The sequence below is a fragment of the Gobius niger genome (assembly GCF_951799975.1).
Source record: "Gobius niger genome assembly, chromosome: 10".
NCBI lineage: Eukaryota > Metazoa > Chordata > Actinopteri > Gobiiformes > Gobiidae > Gobius > Gobius niger.
The window spans coordinates 28,221,876-28,245,273 of NC_136861.1; the positions used below are offsets into that span (position 1 = coordinate 28,221,876).

Below are 23,398 nucleotides of genomic sequence, written 5' to 3' on the forward strand. Positions count from 1 at the left end.
TGTGTGTGTGTGTGGTGCACAGCGTGTTCAAATGGAGGCATGTCATGTAGTGCATATGACTCGCTCCATTTGCTGTAGTAGTGGTTTAGTGATGAAGATATCATGTAATCTTTTAGATCCAATACATATTTGGATTGGGTTCATGCGGAATTACCAACTTTATCTCAGTTTTAAGTAATCTACTCCACTATGAGCCAGGCAACATGTTACACGATTGAAGTCTTGTATCTAATTTCTCCTGTTATAAAAAGGGAAACAAATTATGTTAGTGCAATAGAAAAAATGAAAAAAGCGAGGGCATCAGTAGGTCCAAAAAAGTAGGCGCAGGTGCTCTTCAGAGCTCAGGTATAAAAGTTGATTAACAGAGGGGAAAAAGGATCTGAGGCATGATATAATATGCCCTGAGGAAGACCATCTCTGGGTTGAAACGAGCTGGCATGTCTGTTCAATAAAGGACTTTTAATTTGTAAGTCAGAGTGCCTAAGTTAGTGCAATGTTGTGATCCAAATGTCCAAATCTCACGGGAATGAGTTCAGACAGGGGAACCTATGTTTGAAGGCTAACCTGCATCAGGTAAAAAAAAAAGTCCCCCTTCAGCGTCTCCTCCAGTGTTAATTTTGACAACATATTTTATTTTAGTTTTAGTCTTAGTCTTTTGACAAAAATGTAATTTAATTTTAGTCGAGATTTAGTCAATAAAAAGTTTCAATTTTAGTCTAGTTTTAGTCGACTAAAATTGCATGTCAATTTAGTCGACTAAATTTAAGACTAATTTAGTGGACTTTGCATTTATAATCTTCATTATAATCATATTTAATCCAGGTCCTCGACTTCATGGAGCTGCTCCCATATGAATAAAGCACAAACCTGTTCATATGACATTGAATTTACATGATCTGAGGCTCTTTCAGACGGTCAATAGAAGTTTGGATGATTTTAGTCTCTTCTTTTCATTTTTATTTAGTCTTATTTTAGTCAAATAAAATATCTGGACATTTTAGTCATAGTTTTAGTCTCATGAGAAACGTTTAATTTAGTTTTAGTCGGAAAAAATATCACTTTGACTAAAATTAAGACTAAATATTTTAGTCGATGAAATTAACACTGGTCTCCTCATGTCCCACTGTCCACCAACACAATATCCTGCAGAGAACCAAACTACAGATTTCACTCCCCTACGCATATAGGAAAATAGATGCAACCCCTTGTAAATGAATACATAAGCAATCAAAAGTTTGGAAGCACTTTTTATGCAACTATGAATGAACACGTGGGATTATGCAGAAAACCAAAAAGGGTAAGTAAGTAAGTAAGTAATCTTTATTTATATAGCACCTTTCACAGGCAAAGGCCACAAAGTGCTTCACAACGCAGTAAAAGCAGAAATTACATACAATATAAAAAGGGGTCAAAACAACACAAAAATCATAGCAGACGGCATAAAGACGGGTGAAATACTCAAATTATGTTTTATATTTTAAATTCTTCAAACTTGTCACCCTTTACTCTTGGCGTTCTCTGCTTCATAAGGTCGACACTTGAAATGTTTTTTAACAGTCCTGCGAAGTGAAAACAATTTCTGGTGACGACATCGTGAAGCCCATTGTTCATAAATCAATGCCTTCAATGTCTCGATATGAAAGTAAAAACAATACATAAAAAAAGTGTTTCCAACTTTTGACCAGTACTGTAGGCTACATGTTTTCGGCAATATGATAATCGTTCTAGGATTGAGAGGAGTGGAACTTTTTGTGGAGTTTGCATGCTGTCATCTTGGTACAGCTCACAACTGTCTGACCTATCGATTAGAAATGTGTGACGTCACTTTTGGGGACCGGAGACACCATGGTGGAGGATCACACACACAAATAAGTATTCCCCCTCTGTTTATGTTGTTGGCGGAGAGGACATACAGGCATCCTGCATGCCTGGCTGTCCATTTGGCCTGTGACAAATCCTGTGCATGCCCATGGGCTCCGTTCACCCCTGGTGCCGGGTCCCATGGGTGTGCACAAATATGTGCTCTGTATGAGGTAGAACTAGGTATGCATCTGATTCTCTATTTTCTCGTAGACACCTTTATTTTGCACTTGTATGCGATAATGTGTTAGATTTTTGTAAACAAATTATTGCTATCTATGCCTCGGCAGGAAAAAAAAGAAAAAAAAACATGTATAGGTGGCATTCACAATTTAGAATGTGATGATTTCATAATGTCAGATGGAGGGCAGGACCGATGCGGCTCTATGGGAGAAATGCAGTTTTTGTAAGAAATCTAAAACAACAAATGTTCTTCCTCTTCAGTATTTGATCGTGATTGGATTCTCAAACCTGTGATATTGTTTTTGTGTCTGAAAGTCCTTTCTGTTGGACAATATCACGGTCATGTTTTCGCATATTGTCACCATTTTTTGACGTTTTTCTGAGAGGATGGTTGGACATTGGTTCATGTGTGCTGACGGAGGAGATAATGAACTTTGTGACGGTCTTTGTTTCATGTGGATTCCTTCAGTGGTGACTGAGATATGAACCCAAAACTGTCCCCTCTTTGGAATGCTGTGATGTCACATGGACGCAACCTCTAGGAACGCCTATGTAAACCAATTTTCAGCATGTGTGCCGTACGGCCTGTTTTTTTTTTAATTTGGAGAAAGCTCTCCACCACTATTTTTGTTGTAAAAAAAAAATGGTGGAGGATCACAGGAACGTATGAGACGCAACTACGCCACGCAGGCCACGATCGGCATCACGTGACTTGCATCGATACAGACGGCATCTCGTCATAGAAGGGGGCGTGGCTTCACCGAGGGGGAAAATAGAATTTTTAGAGAAACACAATTTTCCCTCTTTTTAGCCATTTTCTGGTGGAATATGAACTTATTTATCACACATAAGTAAGGTCAAGTGTAAATCGGGCCCATATGGATATTTTCTCACAGCAGATTGTTCAGAAGAAGTGAAAAAACGGCAGTTGCAGCTAGCGCTAGCTAACCATTAACATTAGCCCGATGCTAACATGTAGCATCAGGTTAGCATTCTCCGTTATTTATGTATTTATGGGCTGTTGAACCGCTTTGCTCCTCTCCATGTCTTTGTATCATTATTTAGTAGAAAACTATATTCATGTTCAGCATTTGTTACAGTAGTTTTTGAATAATTAAAGAAAGTTTAGATTTTTTTCCAAATTGTTTTCCCCTTTAACTGTTTTCAATCATGACCATATATGGCCGATTCCAGAGATGCCGTCTGTATCTATTAGGCTCGTTCGAGGTGCCACTACGGCTCGCCTGGATGATCGGCGAGAGTAGCCGACGCAACGGGGGCGGAGAAAAAAGTCTGAAGACCATCCGACCGCTCCACATGCAGAGAACAACGAGAGCGGCCTCAGATCACGCAGCGTCTCGTTCAGATATCGCGTTAATTTAAAGTTTATCCTAAATAAAAGTCATTCACCTCCTGCTCTGTTTCCTTTACTCCAGAGACATCATTCTTCATCAGAGGAAACTTTCCCATTCGTTTGTTTGTTCAAGTTTGTGAGATAAAATACGTCCTTTTAAATCATGAGTTGTCCTGTAAGAACATCAAACATGAGCTCTATTTTAGGGGGCGATACAAAACTTTAATAGTTTCAGTCATAGTTTATTTGTTCAGATCTAAAGAGGAGAGGGGAGGGGGCGAGGAGCACGTTTCTGATCACAGCAGACTCGTATCCAATCACCTGAGCAGCGGACAGGTGGCCGTTTTCCCATCATGCACGGGGCCGTGGAGCCGCTGCAGTTGCCTCTGGAGAGATGCAGCGGCTGATCAAGTCGGCTGCTCTCGTTGGGGTCTCACGATCTTTCCGTGCCCCACGTGCCTGTGACATCAGAGCCCGTCTGGAGCAAGTCGGACAGAAATCTAACCGGCATGCACCGTGCATCTGCAGGCGGCTGTTAAAACTGCGTCCGTCTGGCTCATCTCGAACACGCCTAATATCAATCACGTGTCTTCATTTGACCGATCGCTCAAGAAGGGTAAGTGCAGTACAGGATGGTAGCCCTTGATGGTAAGCTAATATTGTTGAGCATAGGTTTGCTGCCATGTTATGTTGCTATAACCACTGGGGGTTTAAGTTTGAATTAATTTGTCTTATTTTAATCAGTTAGCTAATTTTACGGTGTTTATAGTTTATAGTCTCTCTTACATAAATCAGTACTGACATTCAAAAGCCTCATTTATTGCTCATTTATTAACAGGCCTCACCTCAGCAGGACGCGATCCTTCTTGATTGCAACTTTGATTTGAGAATTCCGGAAAATTTCATTACGACCCCCTGCCATGTCCAATTTGAAATGTCAGCCACACCACTGTACACTTTACCTTTAAGATGGCTGATTGGCTCGTCGCTTTTATTTGGCCGTTAATGAATTGGCCTCTTGTCATGCAACACACTGCTAATAGAGTTCTTGTGACAGCCTCTTCTGCTTGTGCTCTAATCCTCTCTCTCTTCTCATCTTTCTGCTCCAGCAGCATTCACAGCTCCCGGGCATGCTTTTTTTTTTCTTCTCTCCCTTCTTTTTTTCTCCCCCCCCCCTCCTTCACACTGCAGATGGCCGTAGTAGTGGCGCTCTCCTCTCAAGATGTTGCGCTCACTGACACACATGCAGCTACACATACGTACAAGCACATGTACGGCTGGCTTCTCCCTTTGTAGTGCCATTCATTGTGTTTGGCCTTCTTGGGAAAAAAAAAAAGAAAAGGAAAAAAAAAAGAAAATAGCTGAATAGTCTTTTGTCTCGTTCACACTCCCCGGGTTTTCGAGGATGTTGTCGGGACCCGCTTTGGAAAGCGTTTGATGATCAGTGCTTCTGAGTTCAAATAGAAGAGTGGGGAGGGAAGAAGGACTAATTTCCGTGCCGTGCATCCGTAATGTAATATGGCCATGTTCTCCACGGCAAGGTAGAGATGCTAACAGCAGGTCTATTCCCCGTGAGCCTCATTCAGTCGCAAACAGCTGTTACATCTGACACCCTTTGCATATTTGTGTGCATGTGTCAGTGGCAGGCAGACCTGGGTAAAACAACCCGAGAAATACGCACCTACGTTCGAATGAAAGGAGTATGTCGTCAGTAGAAAGCCAGTCTTAGCAACTTTTGTTACTCATCTAAAAACAGAAAGGCGCATTGCTGTGAGGGAACAACAGCTCTAACCGCTCAGCCACTCAGTTTGCTGTTTCCTAAAGGAACGTGTCATGTGAACTCTATGTAACCACGAGTTCACCAAGAATGGAGGAGTTTGGATAGCATGTTCATGTTCAAAACCCATTTTAACCTAAAGGAAGGCTGTAAGCCAGTGAAATGGCTGGAGTAATATGCATCTGCAATGTCAAAAGATCGAGTGTTGCGTTCATTTTTTACCAAGATCTTGTATTGATGATGGGAGACTGTGACCACTAAGCAAATCCTTCTCCCAAAGATTCTCAATGGGGTTCAGGTCTGGACTCTATGGCAGCCAATCCATGTGTGAAAACGATGCGTCCGATGAATCCTGGCTTTGTAATCTTTCAATGTGCCCGTGCCATCGGGGAAGAAGAAATCCATTGATGGAACCTATTACTCAGGTCCCCCACTGGCGGACCTGAGTCCAGATCCGGACCTCCAGAGGCTGTAGTCCGGACCCCAAAGCCTTTTCATCCTCTCAAGATATGTCCGTGACATATAGTTACGAAAGAAAAGTTTGCGGACCTCGAGCTGATTTAGTTGGGGACCCCTGCCCTATTGTGTACATATATATTTTGCTTTTAGACAGTGTTGAAGTGTGGTTTCCTGGTCTTTATATGAGCTTTACCTGTGGTAGAAATGACAATAATGCTTTGCTCTCAAAACGAATGTTAAGAAATATTATTACTCCTTTTGATTTATAAAAACGTGCAATCTTACATTCTCCAATACCGCACTTCGTCTCTACAAATGTTGTCTTCAAAGCGCCCGTTTCTATTCCATTGAAAGACTGGATGTAGCACAATTGAGGATATTCTTTGCTCTGACTCAGGCTCGTGACGTCTTCTTTTACATACCCGGGTTTTATTTTTAGACAGCCCATACTAGTGGTAAGACATGGCCGTCTGCTAAGGCGTTGTGAGAGATCTGATGGAGGATTCCTGCTGGGAAATGCTCAGAGTCTTTTATGGCCTATTACCATAACGGGCCATTTTCTGTTATTGGGCCAATGGAGCTGAAGAAAGCAATTACTACAGTAGCGTGGGGCTTCATGAGCGGGAGGAGGGCCAAAGTCAAGGGAAGCGTATTGTTACTGTATATGCATGCCAAACATAGAAACGGTAACAAAAGACAAGTGGAGGCCAATCCTGCCGCATAATCCAGTCTCCCACTCTAATCTGTATAGCCATAAAAGTCACATATCTCCACGGTGACGTCACTGCATAAATATTCATCAGCTCCACTCAATCCTCCCTCTCAAAATCTCACTCACGGCGCATCGTCGTGCTCCGAGTTCAAAAGAGGCATAAAGCCAGTAATTATAACCGCCCAACGTCGTGTATGTATGCCACATGCTAAATCAATGACGCCAAAGCTTTGAACGTGACGTATTAGATCAATTGGACGACGCAGTAGCTCATGACACACTGCTTACTTTGAAGTAGGATGAACCTGACTTCTTCTGCCACTGGGGTCACCGTAGGGCTTTCGATCAGACCCCGACCCTGAGCCCCCGAGTTGTAGTTTGTTATGTATTAGTCATAATACACGGGTGGCATGGTGGCGCACAGTAAGAATTGCCACCTGCACGGGGCCTTTCTGAGACACTTCCTGTGTCTGCATAGGTTTCCGCCGGGTACTCTGGTTTCCCATACCACGAAAAACATGTATGTTAAGATGTATGTGTGTGTAAGTGAGAGTAAGCGGTTGGTGGTTGTGGTCGAAGGGACCAATGGCGCAGATTGGCAGCTGCGCCACCATCAGTCTGTCCCAGGGCAGGTGAGGCTACTAAGGTAAATTGTTACATGAGACAATTTACAATCACTCCATACTTGGTGGTGGTGGTGGTGGTGGTGGTATGCTAAGTTAAGTTAAGATAATTTAACTTAACTGGGGATTGATTAAAGGAATAGGCCACTGTTTTTACATACTGAGATATGTTCTTACCTTACCTTTGACGAGTTCTTCAGGACCTGTCTGATCTTCACCCGTGCCTTCAGTCACGTAAACACAGCGCAGACGGCGTTAGCATTTAGCCTCTCCCTCTCTCCTCTATAGCTCCAAAACAGGTCAAGATAGAAGCTACCAAGCTCTTCCACGTTTTCCCTATTTAAATATGGTTACGTGAAGTGTTACACTACATCCGCGCAGTAAAGTGAAGATTACTGCGCAGTAAAGTGAAGATTACTGCGCGGATTTCAAACTACTCCTGGTATTATTACGCCTTAAAATATAGTTCCCCCTTTTATCCACTTAGAAAATCCACATTGTTTAATTTTGTGAATTATACTTTGTAGTGTAACACTTCACGTAACCATATTTAAATAGGGAAAACGTGGAAGAGCTTGGTAGCTTCTATCTTGACCTGTTTTGGAGCTATAGTGGAGAGAGGGAGAGGCTAAATGCTAACGCCGTCTGCGCTGTGTTTACGTGATTGAAGGCACGAGGGAAGACCAGACAGGTCCTAAAGAACTCGTCAAAGCTAAGGTAAGAACATATCTCAGTATGTAAAAACGGTGGCCTATTACTTTAAGATAACTTCACTTAACTTAGCATACCACCACCACCACCATGTATGGAGTGAATTGTCTCATGTAAAGCAGTGACCATTTCTGTGAAAGGCGCTATACAAACAAGGTTCTTTCCTTCCTCTCCATTCATACAGAAGATTAAAGGATTCAAAAAACCCTATCAGATTAAAAACCAAAAGGGAAGATTCAAGAATGTGGTAGATTGGTTGACAAAGCCAAATGTGTTCGGACTGGAAAAAACATAAAAATCATAGGAATGCCTTTAGCTATCTGAGCCTGTTCCTACAAATGCTTTCATAGCATTTATAGAATTTCTGTGGTTTCTCTATAATTTGCCTAAGATGATTCAGAAGATGTTTAGTAACCACTGGACTTGTATCTGACCCCACAAAAACACAACTGAATATGATTTAGCATTTAGCTCAGAGTGCACTTTTCTAAGATAATTTGTAAAGTAAAATCAAAGGCCTGTTTATTCATGAATTGTTTCTAACTAGGCTTTGATATCACCTAAATGTAGTCGATATCAGCAACACCTGGATCATTCATAGTTTGCTACATTTGGTGGCTAATGCTAACAGCTATTGGAAAAATGCATCGAGCATGCTAACAAACTCAAGTTTCCCGGGCTAGCCTGCTTGCTAACTGTGAGCACACATTAGGATTGAACGCTGCTCTCCTTTTTTTTTCTTTTTACACTGAAAAACATTTTGTATTACATGACAAAGGAAGATCGTATACATATTTTTTGAAGTACTGACCCAGTGAGATTTTTTAATTTTTGTCCAATCCAAGATCTTGTGCCAAGTTCTGCAGAACCGGCCATTGCTCCTTGACCGGGTCAGTTCCCTTTTTAAGACTATGCAACACTTGGTCCCCAAACATAATATTGTTTTTCTTCCTTGTACACTCTGAGCTGGATCTTTAAAACACGGGAAATAAGGAAGAAAATGGTAAGAATGAGGAGACACAAGAGAAAGTTTGAAAAGGTGGCTGTTTATTTTTTTCTTTCGTATGTCGCAGGTATATAATATTCTTCGTCTCTATAGATATAGGTACTCATATTGATATCATGTAAGTAAAAGTGTGCTTTTCTTCACAGCAGCTGTCGGGGCAGCCTGCTGTCATGAGAGGTTTACATTAGAAAGTATACAGTGTAAGTGGCTGGCAGTCGTGTACAGGATGGGTGTGGTGCAGTGCCAGCCTGGTTCAGCATGCACTTGTGTGGAGGGGAGGAAGAGAGGACTCACAGAAGATAGGCTCAGAGGCAAAAGAGCGCGAGGAAAAAAGCTGCCCATCCATCAGGCCAAACCATTCACATCAAACCACGGCAAGAAACACCATTTCATATCGACATTTTTAGCATGATTATCCCCAAAAACGTAAATCGTAGTTTGATTTGGAAAATTCCATAATCTAAGTTTTACAGAGTACTTTTTTGTGTCGTTGAAACAAAAAAGAAGAAGAAGAAAGACACATGGTCAAAAGTTCAAATGTTTTCCCACCAGTTCTCCTGAGTTGGTTGTTGTTTAACAGTCCTCCGGTTGGCTGGGAGAAAGTCAGGCTTTCTGCTCACCCCAGACCAGTTTGTTTTAGAAAGCCGGACTTTTCCCAGTATTACATCATGGCTCATTGGAGAGTGATAGAGATCTGTTTGTGGCATGGCTTTGACCAATCATTCCATATATTCACCTGAATCGTTCAAACACTCTGCAGGTCAGTGAAGGGCAGCCTGGATATGTTCGGCATGTAAACAACACTATGAGCACTGCGCTCCCAGCTCAATCTACAAAAGCTGTTCTTTCCTTTGCTCTCTTTAGAACATTACGATTATACTCTGCTGGTATTTTAATGGCAGCTTTTATAGGCAAAGATTATGTTTGAGGAAGAATGACTCAAAAAATATAGAATTGTTGATGTCATTTTTTTTTTTTTTTTTACAACTATAGGTTAAATATAGTGTAATGTCCTCTTCATTGTCTTTTAAGAGGTTCCATATAGACCCCTTACCGACCTAACACATAATGATATCCCATTGCAAGCTGAAGGCAAAAAGCATGGAAACTGTGGCTTTAAAGTGAAATCTCTCCATATTTACATCAAATAATTCAGTGAAATTTGAACTTCAGATATGATACAGAACAATCACAGAAAAATGCCTTTATATTCACCTTAAACAACAGTAAATGTGTGCTGGCAAACAGTTAAGTTATAATTTAACCTGGTTTGTCAACCTGGCGGACAAACCTGGTAATTTCATGTCAGACATTTTGTCCTCAGTGGCACTAGCTAAGCCAAACAGGCGACCTGTGCCCTCGGTATCTGAAAGGAAGATCTTAAAACAAAGTCATAAACCCCCAAACTGCTGTATATATATTCCCGTGATGGGATTGACATTATTCCAATTGCTAGCCTTCATATCATTCATTTTAACAGTTAAACCTATTTAATTACAACCAGCACTGAAATATTACAAAATCACCAAGGTACACCATCCTTGTTCCGCATTAGCAATGTCAGACCTTCATGCCACTCAGTAAAGTGTCCAAAGCGATCATTTGTAACATAGCTGTCACAATCCAATAGAGTGAGTGGCTGTACGTTCTCTAACAGTTCACATAGTGAACCATTTGTTTCAATATCCTTATTTTTTTTTAAATACCACCTTACACTTGTAGCTAAAGCTTGTTCACACAATCTCTTCCATAGATTTCAATGGCCTCTGGCAGCCGTTTTTGCCTCCAACTTACATAAGTGTCCATCAAAAACGTCACAATGTTCACAAACTTGTAAGGGGTCTATTTGCACCAATTGGCTGTGCCAAATGAATTGCTTTCACCAATTAATGCTAAATTACTGAGTATTTCAACAGATAGGATAAGGTTATGTCGCGGTATAGCTATGAAGATTTTCATATTTAGATTAGCATAAATAAATAATTTGGTGCTAAGTAGGTTCCACTAAGACTAAAGTTCAAGCTCAAACAGCTAGCTTTCAGCTAATCATTTTGTGCAATAGTAAAAAGTATATATGAGTAAAATTTTTGCTAAATTTGTAAATACATTTAAATTTTCAATGGCTATTTTTTTGTACTACTGGAGTCACCTCTGTTTGAGAACAGATTTTGGCTCTGCCCCAGGAACCCTACACTGAGCATCAGCTGTCATAAGGGACTCTACAAGGCCCCCTCTGCTGATACAGAAATAAAGTGACATAAACTGAAGTAACAAAGGAACGGCAAACAGTCGAGCCAGACACTCACAGAATTCATCTGTCCGTAATGTGTTTCCTCCTCACATATTGGGAACAGTCTACAGAGTTGAGAGTATGGCTGGGTGTGCCTGGAACACAGGGGCGTTAGCTCTGCAGTGGTACGGTGAAGTCCCATGGTGTGGAGCTGAAGGCAGGACAGGCAGGCACTGGTGCAGGGCTCGGGACGTCCCGCCACACACATGCACAAAGGGGACACCACTCTTTAGCCTGGTGGAACTGAGGTGGCAAATATTTTTTCCCACGTTCGAAATTCTTTGGAAAGACTGACTGTAGTTTCTCTACAAGCGGTGACAGTATATTTGTTTATCAGCCCAGACTAACACAACAATGCTAAACTTGTGGTCACATTAGCCTGGCTATTTTCATAGCAACCCAATAACTGTAAGCTAACAACTAAGATTCAATTTTTGTGAGGTTATCGTCTCGTATACCTCGGCGTTTACACGTATTTCTATTGCATTTTTGTTCAATGCAGCAAGCGTTGACAGTAAGGAATTTGGCATAGAAAGTACCAGGATGCTGTTGTATCATAGTGAGCAAGTGGCACGTGTGGGCTTACTGAAACAGGGCTATGGTTTGTTAGCAGTGCTGACCGCCCGCTCTTGTATCGATCTCCGGCTGCGTTAAGATTATGTCCACCGAGTGTCCACTGCTCCACCGGATCTCTCCCAGGATGTGATTTAAAACAACACAATCACACAAAGTAGCACAGTAAAGTAGAAAAAACAGAATTATTATTACAAAGACTAAAGACCCTCCCCCCTGTCCCACACTTCTCCTAAACCCCGCCCACTCTGCTAATAGATTAATAACTATATGTGTGACAGAGCGGTTATCTCTGCACAGTGGCACCTTTTGAATAGAGTATATATTTTACTAACGATACAATTGTTATGGCGGAAGAGAAGCTGCGATGGAGGGTGTCAAACAGCGCCCCCTCTCTGTCGTAAACATAAATTACACAGCCAGAGCCCTGTACACTGGAAAAACAAAAAGTAAAATGACTTGCATTTGTATTGAGATTCATTTTTCAAGAAGTCGTCTGGGACTTCTTTGAGTTGAAGAGTTGAAGTTTCGCCTTAATCGAGGAAGCCTCGATTGTGAGGATATGAAAAAAAAAAATGGAGGAATGCCTCACTGAAGGAGTTAGACAATTAGCAATTGACCCTGTTTCGGCTTGTATTCGACCCAGTATAGCACACGAGGGCACTGACACACCAAAACTTCTTTTTTGTAAACAACATGGTGAGGCTAATTTCATGTCTAACTCCTCCCATCAGCGAGGTATTGATCCAGTTTTCATACCAGAAGAACCTTGTGTTGACATATTTTTTTGATGCAAGAAGAATCTTCAACTCAAAAATAAACTATTTCAGACAACTCTCTAAACACTTTTGCTACTATGTTTTCAAAAAGGCCGGACTGTTTAGCTTGAAACTTGTAATGTATTGAAGTCAGAAATACCCTGAAAGTCAAATAATCTAGATCCTTTAAATAAATAAATCTAAACAAGTTACGCTTACTCAAAAACGCCACCTTAACTCAACGCAGTGGTTCTGTTTTTGCAGTGTAAGGCGTCAGGAGCAGGCTAGTGTCCCACAGGGAGCAGAGATTAGGGCGCAGTGTGAACCCTCGCACAGAGCTGATGGGTATGGCATGCATGGGCGGGAAAGGTCAATGCTGACATGGCTCATGGATGGCAGTTCTGAACTCTGACCCCTATAGGCAGGAGACCCTTAGGAGGCAGGACAGGACACCCTAAGGGGCCTGCTGTATGTTGCTGACCACTCGCTACATGGCTGCTACTGCTGAGCCAAGCTAACGCCGATAATCTATGCCCAAACATACTTAGAGCAGCAAATCATTTCTGGCTAAGCTACACTAGCGCCATGTTAGACAAGTCTTTTCATAAATTGACGAGAGAATTATATCCATAATAATGTATTAACTGGAGAAAATTAATGTACTTTGAATGATTGATTTGAATGCCAAATATTATTCTTAATTTGGATTGTTGGACCATCTCAGAATTTATTCCCCTCCCCTACAATTTGGACCTCGAATATTTGACCTGTTTCAAGTTATTTCAGACTTGGTTCTACGCTTAACATCACTTTTTAATTATTACTTAAAATAATATGTACAATCAACATAAAACAATTTAGTGGAAAAAAAAGTTGGCGTAGCATTTAAGTCAACAGAGTTACTTCTTCAAGCTAAATTAAGTTGAATAATCTGTGTCTTACCTGTAAACAAATCTAGTTAAAACTACTTGGAATAACACGTTTTCCAAACACAAGGCTTTTAGGTCGTACTCATTTTTTGCAGTGTATTTGAAGTGTATTTTAAGTAGACACATTTGTCGGCCTCTTAATTTTGCACAGTGCGTGTCACATTGTCAATAAGCTGTTGTACGCTGGTGTGAGAATGTTCAAGAGCGAATGTTCTGTCAGCTGTCTGCAACACGATGTCTGTTCTGGAAAGCCCTTGTGTGCCCTTGTCCTTTAAAAATTCAACGCCCTTGCACAAAAAAAAAAAAAAAAAGAATTTGTTTTCCCTTTTCACACACCACGACGACTGCTGATATTGTGGTTATCGTGCAAAATTAATATTTACACACGGTAGGCCCGCGGGGGGAGAACATGACGGCAGTGGCGATGGAGAAGACAGTCCATGAAGTAGCGTTATGAATTCAACAGTAAGCGAGGTTTAAAACATCTTTTATTATCAGGGCAATAAGAGTGGTCGGCCTGTTTCAGCTTGGTTTGTACAGAACAGTGCAACGGTGGTTCAAGGAAGTAACGTTCATACAACGGGCTTTAGGAAGAATTCATACCCCTCTACTTGTTTCTGCGTTGTAATGTTGAGGTTTTCCTTTGGCCATATTCTCCAGTCTTTTTAAATCCATATTTGAATGAGTTCTAATATAACCCTCATAGATTTTTTTTTTTTAACCAATCGAACAAAAATAAATCAATTACATTTCCGACTGCCAATAGAAGAGGTCTTAAAACTTTCTGAAACCATATGCATTTACAAGATTCCCACTGTAGCTTTCTGCTTAGTCGAGCCGTCCGTGTGTGAATGTCAGTGATTTATAAATAGCTTTAGATGACCAGAGTCTAACTGCGTAACAAGAGGTAGTGATGAACCATGACGAACTGGCGGTGTGCAAAATATGGCTTAGAAAGTTAACAATTACACATGTAGATAGATCATACTTCATATAAGTACATGACATAAGAACGGGAGGGGGAAAAGTCTCTAAGATTTCAATATTATTACACTTGGTTAAAAGTGGTGTGAGTGATTGTAATTCAGAGTGATGTCCAATTTTGCAAAATGTACAGATGTCATGCCTTTTTATAGTAATAGAAAAGTATTTACTATTATTTTTTTTATATAAGAAAATGCCCATTAAGTGTAGGATATGGCACTGCAGTATACTTTAAGATAATTTAGTAAAAGTTGTGTTCATGTTCTAGATAAGTGGTTCTCTAACTTGTCATTAAGACAAACCTCATATAAAATATAACATTTACCAAGACCTGTGGTTTTTGAATATTAATCTTGGCTCGGGACAACCAGTACTTTCTTTTCGAAAGCAGGAACATCTGGAAATCTGCTTTCGCCACAATTTGATTTTAGGACTTTAGGACTGTCTGATAACAGATGCGTCACTCAACCGTGGAATACATTTCCTCTCAAATATCCCTGTATCATTCAGAGACTGCACCGTATCCTGTATCCTTTAGTACTTCTATTGTGGATTATATGTGTTTTTTCAGTCCTGTGTGATTATCATTTGCTCTTTTCTTTCCTTTTTTTTGTTTTACTTGGGAAGCCATCCACGTTTGGTTTGGTATATGGACAAACCATTAAATTCTTTGACTGGTAAATCTGCCTGTCAGTGATGGCCCAAATCTTTGTATAGAAAAGACAAATCTAAGTCAGGACTAAATCAGGGGAACCCCTATACAAAAGCAGGCCTTAACCAGGAATACATGAACCAAAGTCTGGAAAGCCTGCGCGTAAACAGTAATGTTAGGAGAACCACTTAGCTAGATCATAAACTCGGGTCAGTTACATCACAGCTTTTGGCTATAGTCTCGTATACATGATATCAAATAGATATGTCTCTTCGGTAAAATATAGATTGCTACCATTGCATCTCTTAATTTGGTCCGTACGTTTCTACAAACACTTGTCTTTGTTCATTTCACATCTGAGGAAACTAAACGTTAAATGCTTAGGCAAGGGTTTTACACAGTGAATCATCGCAGCAGCCTCAACATAAAACTCTCACAAATAGTTTTCTTCACCATCTTTGTAATGTCTTTTAGAAAAGGAAAAAAAAAAAGAAAAAAAAGAAAATCTCTGCTGCCATTTTGGATCAAACTTGCCGTAAAAACTTTTGGCTCGTCCCTATTATATATGGAGCGTAATCACAGCTCGGCGGTCTCTCCTCCCTCGTCCGACCACTTCCAGGCTAGTAGCTACCGAAAGCGCGCCGACGGAAGACTGGCCCTACATGTAGCTGGGGGGGGGGGGGTGGGGTTTACGTATCCCTTCGAGGGGGATGGAGGTGAGTAGGGGTGAGGAATGGCATGGGGCGGGGGGAAAGGTGGCAGGTGAAGATCGAATGTGTTTCGCGTTGCGTTGTGAGTGTGTCAAGATGGAAACAGGAGTGATAGGAAGCACCAATGATCTAACAATACCCTCATTAGAAACTCTTCACTTCGAGTCTCACACCGTTGGCCCCCCTTGCCGTTTAAAACTGCCAATCTCCAGTCAGGATGCCCATATCGACTCTATACATTTGGCAACTGACCTTTTCGGGAGGCAAAGGTTGGGGCACTGCTAGGAAGGGGCGCTGTTCACTTTCAAGTTCAGCTCGCTCTTAAGTGTGATTCATAAAATAAATATGTAGAATATATATACAATGTGTTATAAATCATGAGTTTTGTTTTTGGGGCTGAGCTGAAAATGAACGAGCCCGTTTCCCGGAGGCGCTGACTCCCTCCCGACAAAACCGCTTTCAAAAATCTGCTTTATACAACACGGCTGCTGCTGCTGCTGCTGCTGCGGCTGCTGCTGCTGCTGCTGCTACCCAGGAGGAGCTCTCACCTTTCGCTCCGTTTGTTCACATTATTCGCTCGGGAGAAGTCGCCCCGGATGTACCACTTTTAGCGTCAGGTGGTGGTGGTAAAGTAGCGGCGCTTGGGAGCAACTCCTCCATTTAAAAAAACATTAGACCCTGCTACACGATTGCACAGGGCTTAGGATTCACAGTTCGAAGGCTACAAGTTCACAGTCAAAAAGTTAACCCCTCAAAGTTAAGCCCCCACCCCTCGAAAAACCCTGCGCCCCTTCCCCCCCCTGCGCCATCCCCCCCTGTTTACTTATGTCGTCGTCCCTCGCCCTCTGATTGGCTGGATTTCTCACACGGGCGTGGTCCGGCGGTTGGGGTCTTTGCTGTAGTCTTTTGTGAGCGTGCTGCTTTGAAGGAACTCCCTCTCCGAATTGAGCAAGCCGCCCATCCCGGCCGACTTGGTGCCCGCGTTGCTCGGCTCCCGCGGGTTCAGGGTGTACATGGGCAGCTCGGAGGCGGCGGGACCCGTGTAGCCGCCCTTGCCCAGCGGCGACGCGTCCCGGCTGGGCGCCTCGGAGGAGCGCACGCTGGAGCGGCGCCGGAAGCGGTAGCGGTACGACGGGATGCGGCTGAAGGCGGATTTCTTGATGAGCTCGGTGCGGGATTTGGCGCGCAGCTTGCGGTGCTTCTCGATGAACATGTGCACCGCCAGGACGCCCACCATCTCCGCCATGATGAAGGACAGGGCGCCGAAGTAGAAGGACCAGCCGTACGAGTAGGACTTCTTGCTGTCGCTCTGGCCGGGGTCGCCTGAGTTGGCTGAGATGTACACTATGATTCCTATGATGTTGCTGAGGCCTGTTGAAAGAAAGATCAAATGTATTGTCAAAGATGCAAGACGCCATTTTGTCTTTTCTTGCATTTCAGTAAAACAAACAAGGAGTGAAGGACTTGAAGAATGGCTGCAGAATGTGTTCAGTCAATGTGCCCTTCATAGTATACACTTTGATTAGAGTAAATACGGTGTGAAAGTGACTGGCTCCAAATGAAAATTACCTTATTATTGTGATTAGCAACACTTATGTGTAAGAGCTAACATAAACAAACAGCACTGAACCATCGATGTGTCTCCTAAAGCCAAACAAACTCAAAACATAAACCAAGATCCCAGCAGTGCCAGAACGACAATGCCGGTTTTAGCTACCTGGTCAAAACAAAGTAGCGGCAAGATAATTTAATCTTCAGCTTCATTTTTCTTTCCTAAAAAAAAAGCCCTTGCATGTACTTGCCTGATTGAAGACAGAACAAGAAAGGTGTTTCGAGCTGCAGTGAAGTGCTCAGCGAATCCTTGTACAGACAAAGTAAATATGAGGAGGAGGGAGATCAGATAGAAGGAGTGGAGTTTGACAGCACAGCCACTGACTGCACGCAGCTGCCGTCTCCGCCTCTATATCATTAGGCCCCCGAACACAAACGCGCACAATACAGACAATTAGCTCGCCGCAATTAACCACAATCACCCGGCATTATTGAGGGAAATAATTAGCAATTTGGAGTCATGAATTTACTACAGAACCCACTAGGACCCCACACATCCCAGCGAACAGCAATTACCGCCTTTGTGCGTGTCAAAAGCCGGGACACAGGAGTAAAAACCTCCGCGTGCTAGTAGAGGGAGTTGCACGGGCCCCCCCCCCCCTCGCGAGACTTCACAGCGCACTTCACACAGGGTCGGTTAGTTCAATGTTGTGTCCGATTTGAACGCACCAGCTCCTCAGGCAGGCCATTCTGAGAGAGCTAATTGCCCAAAAAAAAAAGGGGCTTCCTGTTCAAATATTTGGGAGAGTTTCCGCTGTATTAGCACAAGTGGAAGATGTTTGTGAATGAACGGAACGTCGTTACCGGAGTCAAAATGGAAGCTATTTATTTTGTATTATCCCTCTCCCAATACAATTTCTTCAGTCGGCGTAAATGAAAGAATATTGATTTATGCAGCGTACGAGCATATTATACCGCTGAGCTTCACTGCACAATTATACTAACCTCACTTTGTTATTTGACCTTTCGTTTAAGCGACTTGGGTCACTTCAAATACAACAACAACCGCAATGACCTGGCCAAGAGGCACAATGTCATGCTAACACATTCACACATACAAATGCTTTGTACAGAACAAACTAGTTAGTGCCAACTACATAAAACTGTATTCCAAACTGTAATACGTTCTGTGCACTTAAAGGGGCTCGATGCATGTTAGCCATTTTATACTCACTACTGCCACCTCAGGTCATACATGTAACTGCAGCTTCTATATTAAAGCAGTACTAAGTAACTCTTCCCCCCAAGAGGCCATAAGCGCAACTGCAGGTGTCGTAGCAAGTTACGATTTTTTAACTTATTAATTGTCTTGGAGAGTAAATACTACGCTGATAGGAAAGGCGAAGGGAGAGAGGGTTACTGTGCATCCAGTTATACAATGGAATTTTTTTTTTTCACTCAAACTTGACTGTAAATACTGTTTAAAGTGACGCTAGCCCGCAGTTAGCTTTGCCCGTTAGCATATTAGCTTCTTCTTTGTGATTCCATTAGTGTGTATTGCTTTCTCCGGACCGGTGGCAGACAAGTTGCAAACATGGTTTTCTGGTCAGAGACACCAGGGGGAGATGAAAGACCCTCCAATCATCCCATTAACACTTGTATTACCCCCACAGGGACTACGAAAAGGATTTATTAAGGTAAACACGTTACTTAGTACTGCTTTAAGCTCGTGCATGATGGCACTTTGGACCCGAAGTAACAACGTGTTGAGTGACAGTGCAGGATTTTAGAGGCAGTTGTGGTGAACAGCTCTGAGCTCATTCTACACCTCAGGACATTGTTGGAACATGTAGGGGGAGGAAATTAGATAATTTTACCATTTTTAAACTCCGTAAAGTCCCTTTAAGCAATGTTTTTAGTTAACTTCCTGTTGGCCAGTGTCGTGTAAAGACTACTTCCTGTCCACATTTTAAAGTAAATTAAACAACAACAATAAAAGAAAACTATAATAAACATCCAGTTGAGTGTGTTTTACACGAATATTTCAGATGGCGGTCATATTTTAACATTTATTAGAGTCATATAAATATTAGCCTTTAGCATCAATGCTAAAATAGCAACAGCTATAAACACAAAAGTCCTTGGGTGAAGTATTTTCCTCGTGAGTAAAATTTGTTGTAACATGTTGATTATTCAACAGCTGCTTGTTTTCTGCCAAGTATTGTTTAAATATATATTTATTTCAACAAGCCATGGTTAACTCCCCATAGGAATAAAACTATGACAGGAAGTAACCACAATGCAATCATGAACAGCCCACAAATAAGCATCCTGTTCATTTTTTATTATGTTGATTTTAAATATGCCTTGGGCTTTTATGGAAGTGTGTCACATTAAATTGAAATAAAAATTGGCAGCCATTGTTTCCAGATTGTTTCAAAACAAGCCTAAAATAAAATACAAATCCCAATTATAAAAATGTTACAAAAATGTCTTTATGTTACATTTTTTTAAAAATAAAAAATGTCTTCTTGTAATATGGATACAATGTCACCTAATATAGCGATAGCAATAATTTGGCCACATATTGCACATCCCTCATCACAAAATGCTACGTTTATGCCTCAGTCACCTCTCAAGTTAACATTACAAATGCACTCTCTCTCCCCTCCATCACATCATATCATCTCAGCCTGTCCATCTCCTCCTCCAACCATCGGACAGCCATCATTCTTGTTGCTTCTCCCATAAACCTGCCGGAATCCTATTATCCAAAAGTTACCTGCAGAGACGAAGAATATGCCCGCGCTGAGGATGACGTTGTGTCGGCTTCTGTAAAACTCGCTGGCGGCCACACACAATCCCCCGAGGAAGAGCAGGCCCACACTCATGATGGGGAAGATGCTGGAAGCTCGCACCGCACCTGCAACACAGACAATATCAGGTTAGAATGAGTCGGACGATAAATCCGCAGCAATAAATCTACTCTTCAATAAGGTGCGGTTTCATTTTTCAGAAACATCTCAAGTCCCCATGTGTTGCTGTGTGGGTGCATTGATATGAAACCAATTGATTGCAAATGTAGCAATAAAAAAAAAAAAAATGGGGGACAAAAACCAGGACAGATGGAGAGTCAGGCTTCCACATATGCAAAGGAAATAATGATAAGAAGATGATGAATACGAATATGCTGCGTTATCAAAATATTTGTCATAACACCATATGTGTCGGGGATGTAGCGCCATATTGCGGCTTACAAACAGCTTGTCATGCAAAGTGTGCCTAAGCGTTCCCTGACACGCCATCGAGATCGTTTTAAATACCATCTTCTTGTTCCCAAAACTGACAGACAACCGCCGAGTCCAATGACAGCGAGCGGCAGAGCGGCCCGCCCCCCCCTGCCCCACACCTCAAGGCTGTTGGAAATACGGTCACTAGGTCCTGCTCGCCCATTGGCCGAGCCGCTGCCAGCCCCGTCATCTGATTGGCTGCCCCCGGGGATGCTGTGCTGTGTTTAGTCAAGCAAAAGGCCGCATCCATTTTCTACCCCCTTTTTTTTTTGTTGTTGTTGTGGTTGTTGCTGTTTCCTTGGCTTCATCCATCTTTTTCTACATAATACTATGAGCCTCCCTTCTCCCTTTTGGATGAATCCGGATCTAATAAGGAGTATTGTATTTGCACTTTGTCATTTTGTGATTATGCCACTGTTTGTTTTGCGCGTACGCCTTATGTATGCGGCATCTGTTACAATCTCGGCGGATGTTCATTCAAGCTTCTGTATCCATTTATCACTCCCACAGCCGAATCCTAATCACTACACACACAGAATCTTGTAGTTCCTTCATTTATCTTTACTCTAACCAACAGTCTGTGGAGGAAATGTGTGCTTTACAAATGCATTCTCCTGTCAAGGCTCTTTTACTTGTATTTTGACAAAAAAGTCCTTGAAGTGACTGTAAGGCGCATATTCCAAAAGCTGGGGCGTTTGGGCCAAGGGGCAGACAGTGACAAACAGTAATATATATCAAAGTGCTTATGACGCATTGGACACACATTTTTGCATGTTAAAAAAAAAAACATAGTTAACACAATTATATTTAAGATTTTGCTCAAAAGTTTTACCCAGCTTTCTTTAGTTTGAACATTTTTGTGATGTTCAGTTTCACTTCCTATTGGACACTAACAGGAAATGACATAGACAGAGGCAAACACTTTTCAACTGTTGCCGTGCCGACCGTGTGGGGGAATGAGTCCAACTGCTGTGGAGCTTTACCCAATCTATGTCACTTCCTGTCAGCAGCTTAAAAAATCAAATAAGAATAACTTTTCTGCCCAACATTTCTTCCTTTAAAATAGCTGCTTCACTCAATTATTCTCAAAAGCACTAAAACCCGTCATATGCACTTTAAGGCTGCATAAAAAAAAAGGAACAGCTACAGTAAACTAATAGAAAAATCAATTAGATTTCAGACAATGCATGAAACTACAGGGTTGGCATAAACATAACAGGATACCATAAAGATGTGATATGTGATATACTAATTATAACCATTAAAAATCTGATTTCAATTTGAGTGCGATTAATTGTTCTGGGTTCGTGTATCGTTCGTTCAATCAATTTTCGATTTGAAAACAACAATGAGATTGTTGAACCGTGCTGCCCAAAGCCGTTATATTTATTTGTGTTTTTCAGGTGGAACATACAATATTTAAGTTTTTACTGAAAATGAGTAGAAAATCAAACAGGATTTTTTAAATTGAAAAGACTAACTTTAGGTGTTTTAAAACGTTTACTTCACATGACGAGCTGCGAATAGGTTCATGTAGTAGTAGTGAAGTTAAATTAAATCAAAAGCCTATATTTATTTTGCTTTGAAGAAATTGATTTATTGTCAACTAGCACTAACGCTCCAGTCAAAATCGAAACAAACATCATTCCAGTTGTAAAGAGTGTTGTTAAGGGCTGCACTACTTTGGGAAACTATCTAATTTTATTTATAAAACTGATAGATTTGGGATATACATTTTGAGATCAAGATAGGACAGTGCATGTTTTAACACATTCAGTGTCTTTAGAGGAGACTTGCATTCACTCCGCTTCAAGCTAAAACATACTTATAGTCTCTCCCTCCGCTCTATCCGCCGGCAGCCACTGTGAAGTTGCATAACACTATAGTTGAGAGCAAGAAAGAAGTAAGCTAATGTGTGTGTAAAGGCAGGGTAGACTTACGCAGGAGGTATTCGGCGGCATCTGCTTCGTAATCAGCGTCCTCGGGAAAGTGATCAATCTTCTTACACACCCCTCGAAACGTACCTGCCCAAAAGAAACACACATCCTTAAGAATAATTACACGCCATTTGTTCAGTTTAAAGTCAAGCGGCAGCTATTCTTCTCACTCCTCTGCCGCTGCGAAAAAGCAAAAGTGATACACAGCGCTTTCCCGGCGTTATTTACTTGTTTCGACTTGTTCAACACATGCGGTGAACTCTGAAGTTCAGTTCGATTTTTCAAGTGGTTGTGTTCTCGACTGCAGAATTTGATTATTGTTTTAGATAGATACAGACGGCATCGCTGTATCGCCCATATGGTTGTGTTCGAAGCTGCCAGACGGGGAAACCAAAGAGGGAAAATAACTACTCTTTCACCCATTTATCCACCATTATTTTAAAGCAGAACTAAGTAACTGATGCCCCTAGAGGCCATAAGCGCCACTGCAGGTGTCGTAGCATGTTGTGTTTTTTACTCATTAATTGTCTGTGAGAGTAAATACTACGCTGACAGAAAAGACAAAGGGCGAGGGGAATATTGTACATCCAATTACACAATGGAGATAATTCTGTTCACTCAAACTTGGCTGTAAATCCTGTTTAAGTGGTGCTAGCCCATAGTTAGCTTTGCCCGTTAGCCTGTTAGCTTCTTCTTCATAATGCCATCAGTGTGTTTTGGTGCTCCGGGTGCAGGGAAAGCTGCAATTGTGTTTTTTTGGCCAGAGACACCAGGGGGAGATGGTGACCCCCCAATCATCCCATTAACACTTGTTTTACTCCCAGAAGGACTACGAAAAGGATTTACTAAGGTAAACAAGTTACTTAGTTCTTCTTTAACATATGCTGAATCATGAATGTATTTTCTACTAAATGAAAATACAGAGACTTGGAGAGAAGTAAAGTGGTTCAACCGCCTATAAGTACATACTGTAAATAACAAAAACAATGCTAAAGTTTACATTTACATTTACATTTTAATCTGAGGACTGGACAGTCTG

At 41.6% G+C, this 23,398-nt stretch overlaps 1 protein-coding gene across 1 annotated transcript in view; it reads right to left on the reverse strand.

The window, feature by feature from the left end:
* Positions 1-16,370: 16,370 nt before the first annotated feature.
* The window catches only part of cacng3b (calcium channel, voltage-dependent, gamma subunit 3b), a 28,397-nt gene continuing 21,369 nt past the window's right edge, over positions 16,371-23,398 (reverse strand). The window contains exons 2-4 of the mRNA XM_079564035.1: positions 22,363-22,446; positions 19,915-20,055; positions 16,371-16,952 (exon numbers count right to left, since the gene is read on the reverse strand). Of these exons, the coding sequence (XP_079420161.1) occupies positions 16,444-16,952; positions 19,915-20,055; positions 22,363-22,446 (734 nt within the window). The 3' untranslated portion in view covers positions 16,371-16,443. The remainder of the gene's footprint in view (positions 16,953-19,914; positions 20,056-22,362; positions 22,447-23,398) is intronic.